The sequence below is a fragment of the Sapajus apella genome, unplaced genomic scaffold, assembly GCF_009761245.1.
Source record: "Sapajus apella isolate SASKATOON/1434 unplaced genomic scaffold, GSC_monkey_1.0 scaffold22, whole genome shotgun sequence".
In the NCBI taxonomy this organism is placed as follows: Eukaryota; Metazoa; Chordata; class Mammalia; order Primates; family Cebidae; genus Sapajus; species Sapajus apella.
This window is the reverse complement of record NW_022436962.1, coordinates 9,290,753-9,317,781: the sequence shown is the minus strand read 5'-3', so window position 1 is coordinate 9,317,781 and position 27,029 is coordinate 9,290,753. Positions and strand designations below refer to the sequence as shown.

The 27,029-nt window shown below is 44.6% G+C and overlaps 1 protein-coding gene across 2 annotated transcripts in view; it reads left to right on the top strand.

Annotated features, from left to right (window-relative positions):
• Nucleotides 1-5,585, top strand: part of NUCKS1 (nuclear casein kinase and cyclin dependent kinase substrate 1) — a 40,652-nt gene extending 35,067 nt beyond the window's left edge. Inside the window, exon 7 of one of the 2 annotated variants that reach the window (XM_032288979.1) lies at nt 211-5,585. In XM_032288979.1, coding sequence (XP_032144870.1) covers nt 211-410 — 200 coding nt within the window. In that variant the 3' untranslated portion in view covers nt 411-5,585. The remainder of the gene's footprint in view (nt 1-210) is intronic. The other variant, XM_032288980.1, reaches the window with a different exon arrangement.
• The last annotated feature ends 21,444 nt before the right edge of the window (nt 5,586-27,029 follow it).

Below are 27,029 nucleotides of genomic sequence, written 5' to 3'. Positions count from 1 at the left end.
CTTGTCTAGAAATTGAGATACATTTTAAAAATTTAGAAATTGAGATAAATTTACCTAGGGATATATGCATACCCTTGTGCCCACCTTGGTTTTTGGTAAGTTGCATATTGTCTTTATAGATTTTATTCTTACAGATTCTTTTATTTTGTAGCTGATTTTTATTAAAGACATTTTTTTCTTCCCTTCCCCACATTATTTTTCTACTTTCAGTGACGCCAAGTCCAGTGAAAGGCAAAGGGAAAGTGGGTCGCCCCACAGCTTCAAAGGCATCAAAGGAAAAGACTCCTTCTCCCAAAGAAGAAGATGAGGAACCGGAAAGCCCGCCAGAAAAGAAAACATCTACAAGCCCCCCACCCGAGAAATCTGGGGATGAAGGGTCTGAAGATGAAGCCCCGTCTGGGGAAGATTAAAAGTGATGATGGTCTGGGGAGAGATTTTATTAAAAAAAAAAAAGAAAAAAAAAAGAAAAAAGAGGGAGGAAAAAAAGAACCTACTTAAGATAGAACATGGTTTTGGCTATGGCTTGACTCATGGGCTTTCAGTGCTTTTTTCCATTTGTTGAAAGTAACATTTCTCTCTCTTTTTTTTTTTTTTAAAGCAAACCATTGTATGTTTAAGTGTTTAATTCACCTTTTTGTCTATTGGTCTCTTTGCCAACCCTCCCCTTTCCCAATGAAAGCCATGTCAAATTAATCACTGGATTGACTGCTTCATCTTTTTATTTTTAATGAAAGGTGTACCACAGTTGTAAAGCAATAAGATTTGAGATGAACACTATGGAAAATTTGCTTTTTGATAAACGATAGTAAGTTGAATAGTAATCAAAAACACAGCAAGATTTTAGTTCAAAATGATTGCTCCTTTCGCTACCTGGACTTTTGAAAAATCAATTGTCATCTAATACAAGTTTACTTGTCTGTAGACACAAATATCAATGTCTAAAAAATCATGTACTTTAAACTTCCACTAATGAGGCAGATAAGAGATAAATATGAATTCTGAACTGTTACTAAAAGTACTCATTTTTTACCTTGTGGGGAGGGTGGGCAATAGCATTATCTGACCTTGTTTGAGGGTATGGGCTTTCTTTTTTATTTCATCACTTATTATCTCAAAAAGACTCGGAGCCAGTGATCCTTTTATCCTGCTACAGTCTTAAGGGAGTTTTAAAAAAAAGCAGGGCTGCCAAAACTGAAATCACTCTTGATTTCATATTTCCTTCTCTAAATATGTATGTATCCTATTTTTTGGATAAGATTTTACCAAGGATCCAAAAAAAAAAAAAAAAAACCCTAGAATTTGATTGACAAGATCAGTCTACACGTCACAGTGGCTTTCTTCTCAAACTGACAATGTTTAGGTTTTAAGCAAATAAAATTCCAGTTATTGCGAAACTCAGTCACAAAGAGTTGAGATTTTTTCCTTTATGAAATAGAATTAACATTCTTTTATGCTATAAATGTGCTTTCAGGTCCCATGAACCATGCTCTGCTTTCATTTGGGGATAGAACATTTTCTTTCTCATATCCCGATCTTCCTATCTTCATAGAAACGTGATATGAATGCATCCCTGTGATCCTGCTGCTTTGTAGAGCACCACTGCACACCCTGCCCCCAGTGCCGACCACCTCTGCTATAGGACGCTGTTTTTCTGGCCCTATTCTTCACTTACTTCCCATCCTGTCCTTGACTAGGAATGTGTTAAGTACTGCTCCCATACGATTCAGTTGGCTCTTGTCTTTTTAGTTGGTCCAACCCCTGCTTTACTGTTCATGCTGCTTAAAGCAGGAGGGACTAGAGAAACCAGGCATTTTAGGAGGCTTGTGTGCAGTTGACAACAGACTTTTTACAAATGCCTCATAAAAGCAGTCAGGAGATAGATCCATAGGTTTGATCCTTCACATCTGATACCAGGCGCTTATGGGAGCAAGGTTTAAAGGGTCCGGGTATGCTAATAAATTGAAAAATTAGTGAAGTTTAACTTCTGCCTTTTTTTCCTGCCTTTTAATCTAGATTTGCTTCTTCAATATCCTACTTTGGGGTTTACTAGAAACATGCTTTGTCTGATTTTAATTAAAAACACCCAGTGGCAGAGTCATTTCACTATTGCACTGTGTGTTAAATAATGAATAACGAGTTTTCGGTACATGGCCAATAATACAGGACTTGAACATAAATAGCAATTGGATCATTCTCTTTTGTGATGGTTAAATTCAGTTGTGAACTTTGTAGTGAGGATGTTAGATTATTTGCCTAAATGGGTTTGTTCAGGTATCCATGTGGTAAAAGACCTATCAGTGTTTCCACCATGCGCTTCTATTTTTTAGGAATTTGTAATTTTAAGTCTTACATTCCTAGTAACATTTGGGCTTTCCTCAGGCTATGTTTCGTGAAGAATGAGGGGGAGGGCATGTTTAAAACTTCAGCCTCAATTGTTTGTGTAACAGTCTCTTTAATATATAAATCTGCACTAACATATCTGTGATATATGCACATATTTTAGAGGTAATCATGTCTTTTAGGTTACTTGTGTGCATTTGATTGGGCTTCTTGTTTAGAGTCCCTTTTAAAATTAATTCATTAGACTGAAAAATGTATTCTATATTTCTAATAGACTGGACAGAAGGATCTGTGTCCCCAAGTGAGACAGGTTCAATAACTTTTCTCCACTTTTGTCTTTTTTTTTTTTTTTTAAGAGACGGGGTTTCACCATGTTGGTCAGGCTGGTCTCGAACCCCTGACGTTGTGATCCGCCCGCCTCGGCCTCCCAAAGTGCTGGGATTACAGGTGTGAGCCACCGCGCTCAGCCTTGTTTTCTCCACTTTTTACTGATGATTTAAAACACTCTAGTCTTCCCCTCAAATCATGCATGCAAATAGGAGGACAGTGGTGGTGACTCAACTAGATACAGGTGCTCAATAGTCAGGCTTGATAGTGATGTCAGGATGTATTACAAGCTGTAAGCCGATACTGACTGGCCATTGGCACCATCCTTGACTAACCTTCCCCTTTTTTTCTAGTGTGCCTATGGTGAAATGGCAATAGCATTCACTGTCGCATTTTGCAGTGCTCAGGAAGTGGGATGTGAACTTTGAAGGTGCTTGTTTGTATTAGCTCTGCTAGGTTTACCTCTACGACGTAGATTTCGGCAGCTCTGCTGACTGACACTACACTCTAGTTCTTAAGGATTTTTTTCCAGATTCCCCCCCTTCCCCAGCTAGACATACGTAGCATACTTTCATCTTACTCAATCTGTCTGTAACCTGCTGCTGCTTTTAGTCCTCCTCACCTCAGACTGGAATCAATGGAGTGGGCCCAGAGGATACATTTTAATTTCAGTAATGGTAGGTAGATTTGTCCTGCTTTCTAAAACATCTCCCCATTTCATATCTCCACTCCACATTGATTCCATAAGGGAAAATTAATGGGTGTTTCCTCCTTTAGGGAGGTGGTAATAATGAGTGTGGACATCTTTTAATTTTGAGGAATAGTAGTTGATTTCCCTTGAAGGAGCTTACATACTGACTTCACAGTGACTTGTTTGCCCCAGTTCAATCCTCAGTTTAATACTTATTCTTGGTACTGGCTCAAATAGCATTTCCTTATGGATAACAAAAGAGTAAAATTTGAGGTTATAATCCAGTAAAGTTTTTAACTTGTGAATATGGTCAGCTAGACTGAACTTGACTTTTTTTTTTATGGTTTTTTAATCTGTGAACATTCAAATAAGTGGATTTTCGAGTACTGGTTGGGGAAGGGAGTTGTGCTTTTCTTTGAACTTCAGTTTACGAGATGCTTTGAGTATTAGGCAAGAGCAAAAAATAAATATCAGGAGCAACGGGGAAAGCTTTATAAAAGATCATGGTGGCCATCATTGCAGCTTTGAAGAATGAGTGCTGGTTTGAACAGTTCTTTGCCTGCATCGTTGGTAGCTGCACTGAAAAAAAGACTTTCACCTTAGGAATTTGAAAAGGAAGAAACCTGGGCTGTAGTCTTCATGGCATTTAGGCTGAGATACTCAAATGGAACAGAAGTAACGCATTTCCTGCCACAGGATAGGGAAAATGTAACATGGTGGTTGCTCTTGAGGTTGGAAATTTGTCTATTTCTCTGTGGATGAAGCTGAACTTACTTGAAAATGGAGAGTTGGTCTATTGTTTGAATATTAGGACATCAAGCTATAGCCAAGTTGCAGTCGCAGCCCATCTTCCCTTTGGGATGAATTCGATATAACGTGATTCTTTTTGAATTCTGAATCCGTAAATTACAATTTTTTTTCAAATTCACAAAATTCACAGTGGTGCTGACTGTGTAATAACCACTATTGGGAAAAATCCCGTAAACCTGCCTGTTGCCATGCCAATGGAGTGACTGAACTGGTGACATCTGTTTGAGCATGCTTTGTGTGGCTGGTAGAATGCCACCATTGTGCATACACTTTGTACATCGGGGTGAAGGGAGGGTTTTCTAGATTATTGGGGGAGGGTAAAATTGGGATTTTTTTTGTTTGTTCCTTTTTTGATGGGGTGTGGGGGTATAGTAGTCAGCTTATGCCCTAAAATAACATGTATAAAAACCCCTGAAGTATTGTGTGGGTGTGTATGTGTGAGTGTGTGTGTATACGTCTGGCAATTAAAGCTTTGTCTTCTGGAACTTAGTGAATTCTTTTCTCTTTTTCCTCCAGAAGTATTTGTTACAAAATCTGTAAATAAGAGCTCTACTTAGTTTGTTTACCATGAACATGTTGCAGCAAACCTTATGCATCTAATTCCTACAAGGTTAAAGAAAGACTTTTAGACTTGCCAGGTTAAGCAACAGCCAAGTTCTCAGTAATTGTTTGCCTTGATTTACCTTTTAGACTTCATTTTGTCAACTCTAAAACTCCCAGTCTTCCTTGATTTTAGTCCTTAATCTTTATGTTCTGAGCAGGAAGGGTAAAAGACAGGAACCTGCCTCACTGTATTAAACTAGTCCATGGGCTGAGACCAGGGCATCTCTTTCTTCATACTGCAATGTTGCTAGATGCATGAACAGACAGCAGAGGACTGGGCATTCTTGCAATACCTTAACAGTGCTGAAATCTGCAGCATGGTACTAAGGAAGTTAAAGTTTGAATGTAACCACTTTATTTAAAAGGTTTTTTTTTCTTTAATTTAAATGAAATGGGGTTGAAGTGGACATGATTTTGTTGACCATGTTCGTGAATTATAGATGCAACATGCATTGGTAGAATCGTGTGATGGTCTTTTGTGATACTTAATTTTTACATATCCCAGTCTCTGTATGTATCTGCATAGACAAAGAAAAAACAAACTCCTGCTTTGCTTTTATTGAAGGGTTTCCAGGACTGCGTGTCTGCTCCTGAGCTCGGTTTTAAGTATGTGTATCCTTTGCTTGTATTTTGTATTAAAGAAAAATAAGAAAAAGAACCCTTTATTGTTGAGCATGTTGGCATTGTCCCCTTTATTTTTTTCTCTTTTTGGGACATATGAAGCAAGTTATTCTTTTTCTGTATCTTTTTTTCTTTTGTAAACTTTTTTTTGTTTTGTTTAAAAATGGCTTTATAAAAGGGCTTTTATAACCCAGATGTGTGCTCTGTGTACTTCTTGTAATACTTCAAAGCAAACACACTAACTTATACAGCTTTGTTCATCAGCTCCCAGTCCAGCCTGACTTCAGGGGGAACTTATTTCCCTAATATGTTATTTGGAAAGACCATCCCTGTTGTTGGTAAAAGATAAGCATGTCTTGGTTCAAAAGTCACTACCTCAGAGGATGGAATCAAGAGGCAGTGGACTTAACAGTTTCTGATTAATTAAGGGAGCACTGGACTGGGTACGTAAGGATTCTTAATTAGTGTTTTTTCTCATGTTTACATCCAAGGTTGTGAAGTGTTGTGGAGCTCAAAGTTCAACAATCATATATAATAAAAAGATAATGTTTATACCCACAAAACACACTTGCATTCCATTTCAAATACCCATAATAACTACATCGAATTTTGAATTAAAGATTGCTTCTTAGGTGGAGAACATGGTACAAGTTCCCTCTTTAGAACTGGGCTTAATTTTTTTTTTTCATTTTGAATATTTTTTTGAGATAGAGTCTTGCTCTGTCACCTAGGCTGGAGTGCAGTAGTGTGATCTCAGCTCACTGCAACTTCCACCTCCCACGTTCAAGTGATTCTCCTGCCTCAGCTTCCCAAGTAGCTGGGATTACAGATGTGTGCCACTACGCCTAATTTATTTTTTTTTCTGAGATGGAGTCTTGCTCTTTTGCCAGGTTGGAGTGCAGTGGACGGTCTCGGCTCACTGCAACCTCCACCTGGGTTCAAGCAATTCCCCTTCAGCCTCCGAAGTAGCTGGGACTACAGGCGCGCATCACCACGCCCAGCTAATTTTTGTATTTTTAATAGAAAAGGGTTTTCACCTTGTTGGTCAGGATGGTCTCAATCTCTCGACCTCGTGATCCACTCGCCTCGGCCTCCCAAAAGACTGGGATTACAGGCATGAGCTACTGCACGCAGCCTAATTTTTGCATTTTTAGTAGAGACAGGGTTTCACTATGTTGGCCATGCTGGTCTTGAATTCCCAATCTCAGGTGATCTGCCACCTCAGCCTCCCAAAGTGCTGGGATTATAGGCATGAGCCACCCCTCTCAGCCATTTTTTTCTGTTTTTAGAGATGAGGATCTTACTATGTTGTCTAGGCTGGTCTCAAATTCCTGGGCTTAAGGGATCCTCCTGCCTCAGCTTCCCCGATAGCTCAGATTATGAGTAGCTGAGATTACAGGTGCAAGCACCCTGCCCACATACTTGTATTTCTTAATATAATGAGTTGTCTCAGGTTAAAGTTGACTTTGGATAAACATTAACCATCTACTTTTCCTCATAATCCTTAGGTATTTTATGGATGACACACAAAATTTTGTATTTCAGGACAGTGCTGAAGAAATGCTGTCTGATTTAAAGGATTTCAAAAACCAAGAAGTGGATAAACAGATGAAGAGTGGTAAAACACACTTGGGGCCGGGTGCAGGGGCTCACGCCTGTAATCCCAGCACTTTAGGAGGCCGGGGTGGCCGGATCATGAGGAGTGTGAGACCATCCTGGCCAACATAGTGAAACCCTGTCTCTACTAAAAATACAAAAAATTAGCTGGGCATAGTGGCGGGCACCTGTAATCCCAGTTATTTAGGAGGCTGAGAGGCAGGAGAATCGGTTGAACCTGGGAGGCAGAGGTCACAGTGAGCCGAGATCGTGCTGCTGCACTCCAGACCGGGTGACAGTTCAAGACTCAGTTTAAAGAAAAATAAAAAACAAAAACCACTTGGAGCTACCTGGACGCCTATTCATGAACACTGGCATACAGTATTACACTGTAGTTGTGGAACACGCATTACCTCATTTAATTTTTCCAACTGTGAGATTAGCAAGTGTTCTTCCAATATTGTGAAAACTAACCTGGCTCAGGTAGGATGAGGTTTGATGTGGCACCTGACGTAGCTAGTATGTAGTACAAGGGTTTGAATCAGTTCTGTGTGCTTTAAGTTATCACAATTGTTACTTCTAAAGCCAATTTCCTTTATCTGGTATAAATGGGTCCCTTGAGGCTTCTTCCTGGTATTCAGCTTCTGAGCGTTTTGCTGTTCCCTCACATCTCCCAGTAACAGTAATACTTGAACCAGTCCAATGATTTACATCAAAAATGTAATGGGAAAAATCGGAAACCAATTAGATACGAAGATTTCTCACTGATTACTTCAGTTTGCTTGAAAATCCTGATGACCCCTAGATACTAAGCCTCAAATTATTTAATAACTTCTATTTTCTGATTATGTCCCGGCAGTGACTGTTGAAAACGTTCGTCATTATTGACTATATAGCAGTTAACGATCTGCCAGTAGAGGGCAGTGTTTGTCTTCCATAGATGCTGGAATGCTTGCTCTCCCCATTTCATTTTTAGATACGTACCGTCTGCTAGGCTCAGGGTCCACTGTATCAACACCTTGCCACTTACTTAGGTTATCGAAGTTCTGTCATCAGCGTACCCAGTTAACACCCTAGTGTATGTAGCGGCGTTCTTTTCTGAATTTAAATAGGAAATAGAATCTCTTAATTCATGCATATCAGTCCTCTTGCGTTCCCTCTTTACAACTCCTAAGACTGTGTGGATAACATCCCAAAATAAAAGTGTAGACTGAAATTTCAAAATGCAGCTGTGAACTCTTTGCCCTATTTTGAAACAGGTGTTGTCTTTTGAAATTGCCTTACAGCTCAAAAACCTTGTTTCTTGCACAAGCAGCACTGATATGTGTTCACATACAACAAATATTTAGATTTGTTTTCAAGGTAATGTGGTACTTTGTGTTCCTTTATTTTGATGGCATGCTTCTCTTTTCCTCCATTATCTGAATAGAATAGATAGGTACTCATTTTGACACGCTTTGGCTGGGTCCCCACCAGGAGAAATCAGTATTATTCATAGGTGTGCCCCCTGGTTCAATAGTAAAGCCCTGCACAAATATTGTGAAATAAATGCTGTGTTAATTCTGGGGTCAGGGAGTGAGAGGGTACAGCCAGACTTTCTATCCTAATAAAGCAAATAATTACTTTAAAATATGATAACAAAAAGTTGGAAATAACTGTTTGCCTTGATTTAGCTCTAAGCTGGCACCCAGAAGGGATTTGTTTAAAAATCTAACTTTAAGGAACAGGTTGATCAAGGAAGAGTACACATATATATTATTACTGGTAATGTTTTAGCTAGTAAATTGAATACACACACACAAACCCTTTTATTAGAATGTGTGAGACCTCCTCCTTTGCTGATGTAAAATGCAATGTGTCTAATAGTTACACTTTTTCCATCTTGGGTAGAAACACAAATACATAGTCTATATGTAGTCAGGGCTGTCTGGATTATAAGAGATTCGGGTAGATGGGTAAAGTAAGGCTCTGAAGGAGGTAGAAAGTCATTGATCCAAGAAAAATGATGGCTTAGATTTTAGGATACGATAACTACCAATTTGATAACCCTAGCTGATTGGTTATCTGGTAAGAAGTGCCTCATCCATAATGAACTGAACATATGTAGTAATATAATTAACAAAAAATAAGGTGTGGTGGCTCACACCTGTAATCCCAACACTTTTCAGAAGCTGAGGCAGGAGGATCACTTGAGGCCAGGAGTTCAGACCAGTCTGGAAAACAGTGAAATCCCATCTCTACAAAAACAAAATAAACAAGTTACCTGGGTATAGTGACATGCACCTGTAATCCCAGCTATGGGAAGGCTTAGGGGAAAGGATCACCTGAGCCCAGGAGTTCACTGCTGCAGTGGACAATGATCGCACCACTACACTCCAGCCTGGGTGACAGAGACCTTGTCTCTTAAAAGATAAAAGATAATAATTAACAAAAAGTGGATTGTGAAACACTGGTGTTTACCAAAAAGTGTGTAGACAGTGACCCACACTGAATCCTCATTTTGTGGCTGTAAATTGGGTCTCTTGTAGTACACTAATTCAGCCTAGTGGAATACAAATACTAAACACTTTAAAAATATCGCTTCACTTCTGAAGTAGTTAGAAATAATGATATAGCAAAGCTCTTTTATAAGGCATTAAATGTCTTTAGGAATCAAAGACTTGATGGATGTTCTGTTTAGACCTTGGAACATAAGCTGGGGCTGCAGTAACCTGACTTCATATCTAATGCATGCCACATCTCAGTTACAAACTCCACGCTCCCCCTGTTTTGTCTTTTCCTCCTGCCTCTGACCTAATTTACCACTATCTTTCTTTTCCTTCGTGTGTGTGTGTGTGTGTGTGTGTGTGTGTGTGTGTGTGTGCAGGTGCGCGTGCGTGTATGTGTATGGATGAACAGTTAGTTTCCATGGGGTTAGTGTTTTTGAGGCAAAAATATTGTTTATACATGAATCAGGTAGCCCTAGAGGTAGATGGGGAACCAGCTGTTCAGTAGAGAGCCACACAGTTGGCCTGGGTACAAGATAAATAACATTTCCTAGTAAACCTGAAACAATGTAGAGCTTCGATTCCAAAGCTATTGTAGGGAATACTGGTGTGATTTGAAGTACACAGGATATACACAGTATCTAGTTCAAAACAGTGGTTGTGGTGCTACACATGCAATGGACGAGTCCTGGGCCATTGGCAAAGCAGGTCAGTCCTTTTCTCACCTTGCTTTCCCTCATTCTCTTGGCACACACTTAAGGGAAGCAGTAAGACCTCTAATATTTGACTCATGGGCTACTCTTCTTTAGCGGTCAACACCATTGCACAGTCACTGAGATGCAGACGGCTCTGTCTCTGGGAGAGTTACGTCTAAGTAAGGACACACTAATAATGCCAGACAGTGGAAACGGGAGTTCTTAGAGCACACGTTGCTCCCCCAGGTCACCTCTGAATTAGCCAGCAATATTTATGGACAATGAAAATTATGGTGACTATATTCCAACCAAAAATTGGGACCTGTGCTACCATGGAGTTCTTTCTTATTTCTCAATAGGAAAAACAGTTTACAACATAGTTTGGATCGGCCGACCACAGTGGCTCACGCCTGTAATCCCAGCACTTTGGGAGACCAACGTGGGCGGATCATGAGGTCAAGAAATCCAGACCATCCTGACCAACACGGTGAACACAAAAATTAGCCGGGCGTGGTGGCACGCACCTGTAGTCCCAGCTACTCGGGAGGCTGAGGCGAAAGAATCACTTGAACCAGGAGGCAGAGGTTGCAGTGAGCCAAGATTGCGCGACTGCACTCCAGCCCGGTGTCAGAGCGAGACTCCATCTCAATAAAAAAAAAAAGATACAGTTTGGATCTCAGAATACTGGCATGTCTGGATATTTCTAAGGCTTAAGGAGCTGGAGCGGGAAATGCGTAAACCTGGAGTATTCCAGGTAATGTATGTGAATAGTATAAAAAGTGCAACAGGGTCCCCAGCAGAGTTCCAAATAGCACACAGTGCTAGAGCGTGAGTAGTCGTTTGTTTTTTTTTTTTTTTTTTGAGACGGAGTTTCGCTCTTGTTGCCCAGGCTGGAGTGCAATGGCGCGATCTCGGCTCACCGCAACCTCCGCCTCCTGGGTTCAGGCAATTCTCCTGCCTCAGCCTCCTGAGTAGCTGGGATTACAGGCATGCGCCACCATGCCCAGCTGATTTTTTGTATTTTTAGTAGAGACGGGGTTTCACCATGTTGACCAGGATGGTCTCGATGTGTTGACCAGGATGGTCTCGATCTCTTGACCTCGTGATCCACCCGCCTCGGCCTCCCAAAGTGCTAGGATTACAGGCTTGAGCCACCGCGCCCGGCTGAGTAGTCGTTTGTTTTATTTGAACTCCCCAATCACTTTTCCTTGTCTGGTGACCTGCTCTGGAGAAGCTATGTGGCTGGCTGCAGATGAAGTCAGATCAATTTACAGGGTGATCTTGGGCAAGTCACTTACCTGCCCACCTCCCACTCTATGCTCATTTCTTCTCTTTGTATAACAAGGATTATACGGACTGATTCTCCTCTGCTTCAGAGGGCCATTATGGGGCCGGGTGCGGTGGCTCATGCCTGTAATCCCAGCACTTTGAAAGGTCAAGGCAAGTGGATCACAAGGTCAGGAGTTCAAGACCAGCCTGGCCAACATGATGAAATCCCATCTCTACTAAAAATACAAAATTTAGCCAGGCATGGTAGGCGCCTGTAATCCCAACTACTTGGGAGGCTGAGGCACGAGAATTGCTTGAACCCGGAAGGTGGAGGTTGCTGTGAGCCAAGATCATGCCACCGCACTGCAGCCTTTTTTGAGACTTTCTCTCAAAACACACACACACACACACACACACACACACACACACACACACACACACAGAGAGAGAGAGAGAGAGAGAGAGAGAGAGAGAGAGAGACATTATGAGAATTAGTGAGGCCGCGGGTACCCCATGCCTGGAACGCAGGTTGTCTATGCACGATGCTGCTGTTGGCATTGTAAACCAACTAGCCTCAGACAAAACCAGCAATGTACCTCCAGGCAAGGTGTATGGGGCTTGAAAACCTCATTCCTGCAGAACTGAAATCCTTTTAGCTTTGTCTCTGAAGTACAAATGAGTTATTTATTAGTAAGAACACTCTTGCAGAAAGGCAAACTTTAACCAGCTCACCGTACAGGGTGGTTTAGAAGGGAGGAAGCGTGACAGCAGCTCCCACATCACCTGCACTAGTAAAAGTTTTGTTTTGTTCCCAGTGTAGGTACACAGAATTATTTATTCGATCTTGAATGCTTCTTTAGCTTCTCATAGGAAAAAAGAATTTTATCCAGGGGTTTCAAACTGTGTTTCTAGTTATGGGGTGTATATTACAAGTGAGAGAACATTAGTTTGAACTGGAAACCTGATTAGAAATACTTGTCAATAGCATATTTTCAGTCTATGAAATCTTCATATTTTTGTCTCCTGGATCTTTCAAGCTCAACACCAGAAAGGAAACCACAACACTGCCTATTGGAGCTACGATCGGGGACAGAGCCCCGTGGCTCACTGAACTGTCTTCCTGATGAAATGTGACATCCTGTGTTCTCACAGTACTTAAGCCTCACTAGAAGGCTTTTCGTGGGTGGCCCGTATCATGAGACCCTTATATAGACTAATAACATTCTGGCAGTTGAACCCCAGGGACAAGCGATAAGATAGACACCTCCCTGATCCCCGGCAAATTCTCTTCAATCTCTGGGGAAGAAAGTCCCAATTTCAGCATAGTGAAGAGGCCTTTTTAAAAAGTTTGATTTATGTAAGTTGAGTAACAGACTGTAAAAATACTGAAATTTTGGTCAGGAGCCCGTTATCTTGTAATACCCCCTTCCTCTAGATTGCTAAGATCATCATTTGTGCTTCTTGGTTAGATAACTCTCGGAAGTCTGAAGTTCCTCTTGTCATGTTATCTTGCTGAAGGAGATAGAACTGGTCATTTGGCTTTGGTAAAATTTTCACTTGTCTCGGCACAATTACTGTCACTGAGTTCTGTTAATCTGCATGACGCATGCTTTCCCCTCGTTAGACATTTTGGACAAGTGTCAGCATTTAAGGTCGTGAGAACTGGATTTTGTTTCCTCTTAAGAGTACGATATTAAGAAAACTTAGCTGAAAACTAGGATAGCATTCTTTCCCCAAGCTTCACTTGCACAACATTCTTGTGGAGTCAGAATACTAGCTTCGTTGGAGGTAAACACAGCAAGACCCATTCTCAGTCTGAAGGCGATCAGTGGTGAAGGAGTAGAGAAATAAGCAGCTCTGCTTCTTGAGCTCCCCATGTCCACCTGCTTCACAAGTTAGTCAGTTCTTTTTATGTCAATCAGACTTTCAAAAGAACTTTCTTTGTTTTGGGTTTTTTGCTCTTGATTTTTCCTGTTTCACCATAAGATTCTTAATTGAGAACACACATCTTCATTTTCTAATCAATGTGACTGACTGAAGAGACGAGAGAGGCTAATAACTAAATGCAACTGTTATACGTATTGAATATCAAAGTATTAAGAATTCTGCAATTTGGCCAGGTGCGGTGGCTCACGCCTGTAATCCCAGCACTTTGGGAGGCGGAGGTGGGGGGAACACCTGAGGTCGGGAGTTCAAAACCAGCCTGACCAACATGGAGAAATCCCGTGTCTACTAAAAATACAAAATTAGCTGGGCATGGTGGCGTATGCCTGTAATTCCAGCTACTCAGGAGGCTGAGGCAGGAGAACTGCTTGAACCCGGGAGGCAGAGGTTGCAGTGAGCCAAGATGGTGCCATTGCACTCCAGCCTGGGCAACAAGAGTGAAACTCCATCTCAAAACAAAACAAAACAAAACAAAAAGTCTGCAATTTGATATTCTTTGACTGCCCATAGAAAAGTGCTTTAAATTAGTGGCTCTCAAAATGTGGTCCCCGGATGGACCAGCAGTCTCAGCATCAGCTGGGAGCTTGTTCAAAATGCAAAACCTTGGGTCCTGCCCCAAATCCATTAAATCAGAAACTGAGGATGAGACCTCGCAGTTTGGAGTTAACAAGCCCTTTGGTTGATTCTGAGGCACACTAAGATTTGACAGCCACTGCTGGTTTAAATCATGCTGAAGGATCAGCTGGACTAAATCCTTATTCTTTTCTTCTTGGAAAAGGCAACTTGGCTGGAGTGATGTTATTGAGACAGACCAGTTATTGCACCCTCTGGGTTTGGTTTAGCAACACTAAATAAATCCTATAGTTCCATCCTCATTTGCCATTCCCGGAACTAATTTTCTTCATTCTTGGATGTTTCCCTCTGTTGGAGTCACCAGAGATGGAACTGACTTTTTTCTCTCCAGCGAATTCCACCGTCAGATGCCTCTTCAAGCATCTCCACTTTTTGTCTTGTGACTTAAGAATCCTGGGTGCATTTGGACTTCCTATAGATTCAGGCCTTGGGGTTTTTTCCTTTCTCTTTCTGAAAAGAAAACTGCGTCCTGAAAATGTCTTTGACAAACCACAGATGTGCATGTTCGAGAGAGGAGCTAAGTGAACATGTGCAGTATCGGCCTTTAATAATCTACCTCTTACCTGGAAACTTGTACTTTCTCCGACACTGTTTTAGTGATAACAGCAGCTCCTCTTTATTGAGGGCTTACTATGTTCGAGGCATCAGACTAACCACTCATCCTGCCTTTTATCATTGGATCCTCCCCACAGTCCCAAAGATACAGGTAATATTACTGTCCCCAGTCTAAAGAGGAAGAAATGAAGGTCTAGAAATGCTTAAACAACAAAGCGTGACAACCACAACTCTCTGCAACCTTTTTGTTGACTAAGATCAGCACTGATCAGCTGCATGTTGGTTGCCTTCGCTTGCTTCCCAGAATATCCAGCCTCCAGCAGAAGCATCAGGGAGCAGTACATTGACGAGAAATAGATGAAAAGAGAGAGAGAGTAGGAAAAACTCTAGACAGAAAGTCAGGGACCTAGATCTGAGTTCTGGCTCTCCACTAACCTAACCAGCTGAGCCTTTGGAAACGTACTTAAGCTCTCTGAGTCTCAGTCTCTGAGACTGTTTACCAGGTCAGTAAGATCTACTTCTCAGGGCTGTAGTCACGGATCATACATGAAACTGCCCAGCAAAAGGCCTTGCAGTAATACCTTCACCCTGGGAGATAAGAAGTTAGCAGGCCATCAGCAGCAGAAACAAGGAGCAGCCTTGGCTGCTGAGCCACGGTACCTTTCATTCTTGCTGCCGAGGGAGTTCCCTTATTCCGTGTTTTCTCTGGAGGGTGGGATGATGGCACAAACTAGGTAAATACGAAGGGAGGGCAGGTTGGAATCCTACTGAACCTCATGTCTCAGCGCTCCTGCCTCCCTCTGTGCCTCCCTGGGTGCCTTGCTTCAGACGCTATCTGCTTATTTATACTTGTCCTGTGAACTGTCTGGCAAAAACAAGCTTCTCATGTACATTCTGATACTTGTGGATGGAGCCAGACAGAGGTCTCTGTTGGAATTGCCCTAACATTCAGAAGGGCACCAACCAAGCCTGCCTTACAACATTCTCTTGGCTGGTCAGATCTCCCTGGTTAGGTGGTGGGTGGAGGGCATGACGGAAATGATAGATAACTAGTACCCCTTGTGAGACATTGAATGTGGAAGCTCAACCCTAGGAAATGGGACCATCATAGTAAGAGCAGGAGGCTGGGCACGGTGGCTCACGCCTGTAATCCCAGCACTTTAGGAGGCCGAGGGAGGTGGATCACGAGGTCAAGAGATCGAGACCATTCTGGTCAACATCGTGAAACCCCGCCTCTACTAAAAACACAAAAATTAGCTGGGGTTGGTGGCGGTGCCTGTAATCCCAACTACTCGGAAGGCTGAGGCACGAGAATTGCTTGAACCCAGGAGACAGAGGTTGCAGTGAGCCGAGATCACGCCACTGCATTCCAGCCTGGGCAACAGAGCAAGACTCCATCTCAAAATAATAATAAGAAGAAGAAGAAGAGCTGGGGCAGGGGGATGGGTTGGGAGTACTGTGAGCTCCCTCTTAGGCTCCTCTAATGGTGCAGTGGATTCCTAGAAGGAGCAAAGGGCAGGTGGTAAGCAGGTGAGATGCAGAATAATCCCACACAGCTCTCTTGTTCCTTTTTCCTTGATCCCTTGGTGCAGATAACAAGTTTATCTGAGCCTTGGAGACAAAGACAGGCCACATGAGTATTTCCCATCAGTCAGCTTTTGGTTCGCCTCCTCCTCCCTATAGGGGATTAGCAGAGTCAGAGTGTGGTGGAAAGGACTGGAATTCACATCCACACATAGGTGGATAGACTCTGACTGCCAGCCTTGTAGAACTATGAGGTCTCAGCCTTGTGGGGAGGTAGGGAAGAGCTGATGGTGAATAGAAAGTGAACAAGAAGGCCAGCTGCAGTGGCTCAAGCCTGTAATCTCTGCACTTTGGGAGGCCGAGGCGCAGGGATCACAAGATCAGGAGATCAAAACCAGCCTGGCCAACATGGTGAAACCCTGTCTCTACTAAAAATACAAAAAAATTAGCTGGGTGTGGTGGCGCGCACCTGTAGTCCCAGCTACACAGGAGGCTGAGGCAGGAGAATCGCTTGAACCTGGGAGATGGAGGTTGCAGTGAGCTGAGATTGTGCTACTGCACTCCAGCTTGGGCGACAGAGCGAGACTCCATCCCCCCCACCAAAAAAGGAAGAAAGAAAGAAAGTGAACAAGAAGAATGAAGTATGAAGAAAGGACCACCTCCCTCTAAGAACTCCAGTTGCTCATGGCTGGGGGTGGTCCTGCGCCCACCATTCTGAAGGGAAATCGTGGAGGCTGTGATCTGAAAGAGGGCTTTGCACCTTCGTGGCCTAGAGATCCCTCCCCTCCAGCCTAGCTGTCAGGCTCACTATTTGCTTAGTGTAGGCTTTCAGAATAAACAATGGTGACCAGGTAAACAGGGCTGTACTCTTTACTTACGGGAGATATTGTTTTATTATTTGGCTGTGTTTCTCCTTTTTTTATTTTTTCAGTGTGCCACCGTGGAAGGGGAAGAAAGCTGATCTGCCAGCTAGGTGGGGGACAGATTTTTTTGTTAGTGGGGAGCTTTGCTTTTTTTTTTTTTTTTTTGAGAGAAGAAAAATTGACCCAAAGTGATCAGGAAGTGATATCTTGTCAAGTGGACTGTTTTGTGGGTTTTTTTTCCCTGTGGGATGGGGAGAAAGGAGAAATTTTTATCCTATGGAGTCAGAGAAATGTTGGTTTATCTAAATCAGGATTTCTTTTGTGTGTGTGAGATGGAATTTCACTGTTGTCTCCCAGGCTGGAGTGCAATGGCATGATCTTGGCTTACTGAAGCCTCTGCCTCCTGGATTCAGGCGATTCTTCTGCCTCAGCCTCCCAACTCTTTGGGATTGCAGGCTCCCGCCACCACACCCAGCTAATTTTTGTTTTTTTAATAGAGATGGACCATGTTGGCCAGGCTGGTCTCGAACTCCTGACCTCAGGTGATCCACCTACCTTGGCCTCTCAAAGTGCCGGGAGTATAGGCATGAGCCAGCACACCCAGCCTAAATCAGGATTGTGTAATGTTAGCACTAATTGACAGATAATTCTTTGTTTTAGGGGGCTGGCCTGTGCATCGTAGGATGTTTAGCAGCAACTCTGGCCTCTACCTATCAGATGCCAATAGCACTCTATTCCCTAGTCGTTACTTTTTTTTTTTTTTTTGAGACAGAGTCTCACTCTGTTGCCCAGGCTGAAGTGCATTGTCACAATCTCTGCTCATGGCAACCTCTGTCTCCTGGATTCAAGCAATCTCCTGCCTCAGCCTCCCAAGTATCTGGGATTACAGGCATCCACCACCATGCTCGGCTAATTTGTGTATTTTTAGTAGAGACGGAGTTTCATCATGTTGGGCAGGCTGGTCTTGAACTCCTGACCTTGTGATCCACCTACCTCGGCCTCTCAAATTGCTGAGATTACAAGTGTGAACCACCATGCCTGTCCTCCTTAGTCCTTATATTAAAAAAAAAAAAAAAAAAAAAGTGTCCAGACACTGCCACAATGTCCCCTGGGGAGCAAAATTGCCTCCAATTGAGAACTACTGATCTAAACGTTTCCGACAATGTTTTTCCTAGTGATTTGGTCTTAAGGTTTTCATTCTATGAATCTTATCAAAGAGCCAGGGAACAAAGCTGTCTTCAAGAGAATAAGCCCAACCTTGGTTCCCACTTGCCCTGCCTAGCTTAGGGAGCCCCAAGAAAGCTCTGCTTTTTTTACCTGGACCACTGCAGCCCATCTGGCAGCTAGAAGACCTGGGCCAGAAGCAGGGAGGAAGGGATCACAAGGAGGCGCAGCACCTCTAGGAACTCACCACTAGGACTTATAGCTGGGGCTGGGCTTGCATCTGCCTGCCTCCTGCCACACAGTGCTCCGAAGGCGGCAAGATTTTAAGGGGATTCTATATATCCAAGGGCACCTAGTGTTTCTCGCTAGCATTTGGCCTGTTCATGTGTATGAGAGAGAAACAGAGGCAGAGTATGGAATTTTTGTGTATTTGGGAGGGTGGGAGGCTGGAACAGGGGCTTCTCTCTCTGGAGCCCCTCTCTTGTCAATGTACCAAAGGATGTGTTCACTCTCCAGGGTCCTCCCATTTCCCCGGGCTAATTACATGCCTCTTTAATGAAAGGAAATAGTTTCTCAGCTGAGCTGGGAAACCCAAGTCCCTGGTGCCCCCTTGTCATGGGTGTCTGGGAAGGACAAGAAAGGCAGCAGCTGCTCTACTCCTTGCCTTCCCCACCCTCTCTAGGGGTGCCCGGCCCCACCTGGAGACAGGAATCGTTTCCTTCGGCCAGCAGGAGCTCCAGACCTGCCACTGGGCATGGCCAGAACATGGATACATTGAGAAAACCCAAGCAAAGGATGGGATTAGGTGGTGGATACAGGTTGAATGTCAACCAGACCCCTGAGGAAGTCAAGATTTTATTCACAGCCCCTCAGCTGCTCCCTGGGAGTGAGGGAGTGTGACTGTCCCCAACCCCTGCTGTGTACAGCTGCTGGGGACAGAGATGGCTGCTCCAAGTTTGGCTGGGGTTGGGAGCAGGGACACAGTCGGGAGGCAGGGGAGCTTGGCTGAAGTCCCAGGACAGGGCTGCGAGATCTTCCTCTCCCTCCAGAGCCTCTCTCAATCAGCACAGTCTCTGGGAGGTGGTTTCAGAAAACAGTCAGTTGGGGACTATAGGTGAGGGGGTTGGGGAGAGAAGTTATGGGACCAGGAAACAGCTGGGCTGCTGTTTCCCTAGAGAAGTTACTCATGGAGCAGATTCCAGGATGGGAGGGCTCTGGGCACCTTTCCTCTTTCCACTACTGGAGAGAAAGAGAGACCCACAGCAGTTCCCTGGTCTCCAGCACCTACAGTGAGAGGGAAGCTGGCCAGCTGGGAGCCTGGCCACTCGGGATTATACAGGAGAAAATCTCTGGCTTCTCCTCTTTCACCTTTATCTGAGCCCTGATCCCAGGGTTATCCTGAAGGTTCTAAGAGCCTCCCACCTCCCAATTCTCTTTTAAAAAAATAAAATGCCAAAATTGAAGAGACTGGGATTGGGGAAAGGGGGAAGAGGAGTAAGCTGAATGTATGGTCCTTCACCGATCATTTAGCAATGTCTTCCCGGAAGAAAGTCAGGACAGTCATTTGCTGTGCATGGGTGGCATTCAGCTAGGGAAGAGAGACAGGCAGAGGAAAGACACAGGGAACACAGGTGAGATTATAAGCCTTTGAGGGCAGGAGACCTCGCAAGACTTTTTGTTCGTCTGAGGTTTTTTTGTTTTTTTTTTTTTTTTGAGACTGAGTCTTGCTCTGTCACCCAGGCTGTAGTGCAGTGGCATGATCTCGGCTTACTGCAACCTCTACTTGCCAGATTTGGGAAGCAGTTCTTCCCAGGTTCAAGCAATTATCTTGCCTCAGCCTCCTCAGTAGCTGGGATTACTGGTGTGCATGCCCATGCCCAGCTGATTTTTGTATTTTTAGTAGAGATGGGGTTTCACCATGTTGACCAGGCTGGTCTCAAACTCCTGACCTCAAGTGATCCACCCACCTCAGCCTCCCCACGTGCTGGGATTATAGGCATGAGCCACCCCACCCGACCTCAAGTCTTTTTTTGAATTAAACTTTGTATTGAGATCATTGTATATAAGTGTAATTATAAGAAACAATAGAGAGATCCCTTGTATACTTGCATGACATTTTGCAAAACTATGATCAAATATCACAACAAGGATATTAACACTGACACAATCCAATAACCTTATTCAGATTTCCTGTTTTACTTGTACCCATGTATGTGTGTGTGTGTGTGTGTGTGTGTGTGTGTGTGTTGAATTTTATACAATTTCATCACCTGCGTGTGAGTCTCCACCCCCTCAATCCAGGTTCTGAACAGTTATAACACAAAGGGGTCCCCCATGTTGCCCTCTTATAACCACACTTCCCCCCTTCCCATTCCCTTTCCTGTACCTGATTCCTGGGAACCACCATTCTGTCCCCCACTTCTAAATTTTCTTTCAAAAACATTATATAGAGAGAATCATATGGCATGTGACTTTTAGGGATTGGCTTTTCTCTTGGCATAATTCCCTGCAGATTCATCCAAGTCATTGCATACATCAATAGTTCATTCCTGGCTGGGCACTGTGGCTTACATCTGTAATCCCAGCATGTTGGGAGACCAGGTGGGTAGATTGCTTGAGCTCAGGGGTTCAAGACCAGCCTGGGCAACATGGCAAAACCCCATCTCCACAAAATATACAAAAATTAGCCGAGCGTGATGATGTGTGCCTGTAGTCCCAGCTACTTAGGAGGCTGAGGCACGAGAATCACTTGAACCCAGGAGGCAGAGGTTGCAGTGAGCCAAGATCATGCCACTGCACTACAGCCTGGGAGACAGAGCGAGACTCTACAAAAAAAAAAAAAGAGAGAGAGAGAGAGATAGCTCATTTCTTTTACTGCTGAGTAGTAATCTGTGGTATGTTAGTACCAGAGTTTGATCATTCACCTGTTGAAGGATATTTGGGTTGTTTTCCATCTGGGGCTAGACAAATAAGGCTGCTATGGACATTCTTGTGTCAGTTCATTTTTATGTGAACATCAAGTTTTCAGGTGTTTGTCTATCCAGAGACACTGTCGTGTCAGGCACTTTAGTTCCCTGGAAATGACTCAGGACAATCTGCTCTAGCACGGCAGCCCAGGTGAGTGTAGGGAAGACAGCAAGAATGGTGGTGGGCGTGGTCGTTTCCATCAACAACGAACCAAAAATCAAGGCTCAGTCCGATGAAAGGATGGATCAAAGGACACATGGCCATCATTGGTATTAAGCAGCTAGGACTACAGGAGGGCAAAATGACATACAGGGAACAAACGGTAAGGATCAATATACAGGTGAGAGGGACAGTGGACGCGGCATGGGACAGTGTGTGAAAAGATACACACGCAGGTCACAGGAAGGCTGAAGTAGCTCCAACAGTGACGACAGCAGGGGCTTTGGGGACACCTTATTCAAATCCTGCCTCCACCACTTTTTAGCTGTGGGTTCTGGGCAAGGTACTTAATCTCTCTGAGACTACATTTTCTAATCTGTAAAATGAAGATATAATAGTATCTTTCTCATCAGAGTCCTGAGGAATGAGTAAAATAGTATACATAAAGTTCTTGACTCACAGTAGTCCCTCAATGAATATTAGTTTCCTTTCTACCTCCCTCCCTAAGGAGAAGTAAAGAAGTAATAGAGGTGCAGTGACTCATGCCTGTAGTCTCAGCACTTTAGGAGGCTGAAGCAGGAGGATCACTTGAGCCTGGGAGTTCAAGGCTGCAGTGAGTTATGATTGTGCCACTGCACTCCAGCCTGGGTGACAGAGCGAGACCCTGTCTCAAAAAAAGACATGTAATCCCAGCACTTTGGGAGACTGAGGCGGGCGGATCACCCGAGGTCAGGAGTTCAGGACCAGCCTGGCCAACGTGGCAAAAATACAAAATACAAAAATTAACCAGGTGTGGTGGCTCACACCTGTAGTCCCAGCTACTGGGGAGGCTGAGGCAGGAAAATCGCTTGAACCTGGGAGTCAGAGTTTGCAGTGAGCCAAGATGACACCACTATACTCCTGCCTGGGTTGCAAAGCAAGACTCCATCTAAAAAAAAAAAAGAAAGAAAAAGAAAAAGATATTGGGGCTGGCTAATCAGGAAAGACCTCTGAAAAGGAGTTTGGTTTCAAGAAAGCTTGTAGGGGGCATACGAGTAGGAGAGAGGACAGATGGAACTCCGGTAAGGACAGTGGACTCAGCAGCAGTCTGAATTAGATGCAGGCCCCCTCTCTGGAGCACAGGGGTTGCCTCAAAGCAGAGCAGGAATTGTCAAATGGGGTTTAGCCCCAAGGGGGTCACTAGTTCAGTTATCGCTTGGCTGGGTACTCCACACACTGTTTTTTCTACTTTCGAAGTGAACTTTTTTCTTTATTACAGGCCTGACACAGACAGTAGGCATTCCTCTTTGGAACAGCTACTGGGGTGTGTTGGACAAGATGCTCACCTCCCTCTCTCCTCCAGCCTGGCACATGCAGACCATCCACCAAACCACCCACTCTTCAGATTCCAAACTCCAAGCAGCCAAAGTCCTTGTCCCTCCAACGTCTTCCAGAAAGTGCCTGACCCTGTGCAGCCCTACTCCCTACTTCACTACTTTGATCTGACAAAGACACTTGACAATTCAATCCCATTATGGGACTGTTCCCCAGCCCCAGGCTAATGGAATGGGGGAAATAGAAGCCTCCTTTTCTTGTTTCCGCTCTTGTTTCTTTTGAACATGGCTTACCTCCCTTTGAGTCTTTTGGAAGGGAATGGGATCATAGACTCTGGAGTCCCTGTTTCCTGCTCTCATTTACTCTTCCTCCCTCTGGCACCTCCCAGCTCATAACTTCCTCCTGCTTCCCCCCAGAGCCAGAGATGTGGCTAGGAAGAGCCCCTGGCCTTTGAAGCCAGGGTGGTGGTGACCAGGGACAACAGGTCACTGTGCTCTTGAATGCGTGGTCTGCCAATTCTCTATCCCATCGCCCTTTGTGCCTCTGATCTTGCCTCCTCCAGAGTGGGCGTGGGGTAGGGGAGATAGAAGGAGGAGGATAGAGACAGAGTTTGCTTTGGATGTGGCCAGTCTAAAAGAGCCCTCCCGCCTCATTCAAGGCCCTCCCCGCCACTCTCCTGGTCACAGCACATTTCCTGTTCTATTCCAAACCTTTTGTGTCAATCATTACTTTTTTCACTGGCTTTATTGATCCCTGCCAAATTTATACCGCACAATGGCTCACACCTATAATCCCAGCACTTTAGGAGGTCAAGTCGGGCAGGTCACGAGGTCAGGAGTTCAAAACCAGCCTGGCCAGAATGGTGAAACTTTGTCTCTACTAAAAATACAACAAATTAGCTGGGCATAGTGGCTCGCACCTGTAGTCCCAGCTATTCAGGAGGCTGACGCAAAAGAATCGCTTGAACCCAGGGGGCAGTGGTTGCAGTGAGCCACGATTGTGCCGCCACACTCCAGCCTGGGTGATAGAAAGGGACTCTGCCTCAAAAAATAAATAAATAAATAAAATTAAAATGTACATTATGGCCAGGTGCAGTGGCTCCCTCCTGTCAGTCCCAGCACTTAAGGAGGCTAAGGCAGAAGATTTACCTGAGCCAGGGAGGTTGAAGCTGCAGTGAGCCATGATGGCACCGCTGCACTCCAGCCTGGATGACAAAGCAAACCACTGCCTCAAAAAAAAAAAAAAATAAGGTCAATTACATCATGTCACTCCCCTTCTTGACTCCTTCTATTGTCTTCCTGTTGTCTGAGAATGAAATTCATATGGTCTGGGTTTCTGCCCACTTATCTGACCCCATTTCTGCCTCTCTTGCTCTGGCTTTTTTGTTTGTTTGTTTTTTTGAGACAGAGTCTCACTCTGGAGTGTACTGGGACGATCTCAGCTCACCGCAACCTCTGCCTCCTGGGTTCAAGCGATTCTCCTGCCTCAGCCTCCTGAGTAGCTGGGACTACAGGCACACATCACCATGCCTGGCTAATTTTTTTTTGGTATTTTTAGTAGAGACAGGGTTTCACCATGTTTATCAGGCTGATCTCAAACTCCTGACCTTGGGATCTGCCCACCCCAGTCTCCCAAAGTTCTGGGATTACAGGCATGAGCCATCACACCTGGCCAAATATTCCTCTGGGTAATGAATAAATTCCCCTGTTGTTGCAGTGAGACAGGAGACAACCCATAAGTGGGCAGAACGCTGGCCTCTGAGACTCAAAAAAACCATGTATAGGAACAAAATAAACCAAACAAGGATAGGTGTGCATACCAGGTTTGCCGCATATTAGCTGTGCAATCCCAACACGTTACTTTACTTCTTCGAATGTAATTTTCCCCATCTCTAAAACAGAAGTGCCATCGCTTGGCTTCTAAGATAGCAGCGAGGATGAAAGAATTACATGAAAGTACAAAATAGATATGGATTAAAAATAATCCACGTGGTTATCCAGAGATAGCAAAATAGTGTCCGGGTGCCATTAAACACTAATCTCGCCTCCACTCCTCTAATCAACTGTGTCATGCTCCTCATTTAAGGAGGCTGCAATACAAGGCAACCCTGCTGGAGGGATAAACAGAAAGCCGCCATCCACAGGCCAAATCCAGGCCACCGCAGGGGTTTGTACGGTCCATGAGGGATGAACGGTTTTACATATTTAAGTGGTTGAAAAAAGTCAAAAGAAGAAGAAGATTTCATGAAAATTGTATGAAATTCAAATTTCAGTGTGCATACATAAAGTTTCATTAGAATACAGCAGCGTCCATTCATTTATGTGTTATCTATGGCTGCTCTTGTGCTACAAGCACAGAGGTGAGTAGTTGTGACGGAGACCATGTAGCCCCTGCAGTATTTCCCATCTGGCTAATAAGGAGCTTGTCTAAGGGACTGCATGGTGGCAAGCAGAGGACAGGACAACTCAGGGGACTTTCTCTTTCAGGGCTCTCTGCAGCATGCTTCAGAAGGTTCTGTTTTACCTCTGGCTGTAGAGGCACTGCCAGCCTCCTGGAGCTCAGAGAGAGCTTGAGGGAGCTGTCTACCTCCTAAGCGCTTTAGGGAAGGAGCCCCCAGAGGGAAGCCCCTAGAGCCAGAGCCACTTGCCCTGATGCAGCTCCTCTGATCTCCCTTTTTCCTGGGCTTAGTTTTCTCTAGAAAGTAGGGAGGGCGGTGTGGTCAAAATGGCTGGACTTCTGGACATCAGCTCTCCAAAACAAAGGCGACCCACCCCACGTGGGAGCCTGGGCACCCTCTCTCCTCCCAGAGGCTGTTGCACATCCGCACTGTAGGACCTATGTAGGCGGGCAGTCTGCGAGAGCCCTGGTGGATTATTCTTAGGAAAAGCAGGAGAGCCAGCCGCTTCAGGGAGGTGGAAAGTCTGCTCCTAATGACAGGCCTCTCTCTCTAGGGAGCTTATAATCACCGTGGGAGGCTCCCCCTTCGTGTGGCAGAGACACCAGTGCTGATGGAGCCAACGACATTGAAGAAAGCTGCTCTGTGGCCTTGGGGGTGGGGGTATGTGTGCGTATTCACAGGGCTGTGCAAAGAAGGGACGGGAATCTAAATGCAAATGCAAAGGCTCTGTCCTTGCAAAGGCCAGGGTGCTGGGGATGAACAGGAAGCTGAGAGTAGGAGGGAACGCTGGCTGTCCTCCTAAATGCAGGGGCCAGGGCACAGGGCAGCGTGGGAGTGTGGCCGTGCAGCCAGCGCACCACATGAATGCCTCCTTCTTCCCCCTTGTCCTTCCTCCATCTCTGGGAAGTCTGGAGGACTGGGCCGAGCCTCCACCACTGCTCTGCTCCCTCCAGGGAAGAAAAGTCCCGTTTTACCATACTTCTCAGAGGAAAAAGATAGAACATTGTTCTTCTCACCAGTTCTCCATTTCCAAGCATTCAGCAGCACCTGCCCCCTTGGGTCACCTTCCTAAGGAGTAGATCCGGATGGAGAACTAGAAGTTGAGGCCATGCTCCAACACTGAGTGGCTTTGTGGGCCTGGCGAGTCACTACTTCTCTAAGTTTACGTTTCCCTCATATAATAACACCTGTCTCCCAAGGTCACTGTGAGGACAGAATGACATGCTGCACATGAAACCACTTTGAAAACTATAAAACCCAGGGAGGAATATTCACATGAACAAGCTACGATCTATGTGTCCATACCTAAACATAGTCACCCAGGCTGCAGTGCAGTGGCACAATCATAGATCACTGCAGCGTCCACCTCCTGGGCTCAACTGATCCTCCCACTTCAGTTTCCCGAGTAGTTGAGACTATAGGCATGCCACCATGCCTGGCTAATTAAAAAAAATTTTTGGCCGGGCGTGGTGGCTTACACCTATAATCCCAGCACTTTGGGAGGCCAAGGCGGGTGGATCACGAGGTCAAGAGATCAAGATCATCCTGGTCAACATGGTGAAACCCCGTCTCTACTAAAAATACAAAAATTAGCTGGGCATGGTGGCACGTGCCTGTAGTCCCAGCTACTCGGGAGGCTGAGGCAGGAGAATTACTTGAACCCAGGAGTCGGAGGTTGCAGTGAGCTGAGATCGCGCCATTGCACTCCAGCCTGGGTAACAAAAGTGAAACTCTGTCTCAAAAAAAAAAAAATTAATTTTTAGGCCTGGCGCAGTGGCTCACACTTGTAATCCTAGCACTTTGGAAGGCCGAGGCGGGCGGATCATCTGAGTTTGGGAGTTCAAGACCAGTCTGGCCAACATGAAGAAACCCCATCTCTAGTGAAAACTACAAAATTAGCTGGGTGTGGTGGTGGATGCCTGTAATCCCAGCTACACAGGAGGCTGATACAGGAGAATCACTTGGACCCAGGAGGTGGATGTGGTGAGCTGAGATCATGCCATTGCACTCCAGCCTAGGCTACAAGATCAAAACTCCGTCTCAAAAAAAAAAAAAAAAAAAACTTTTATA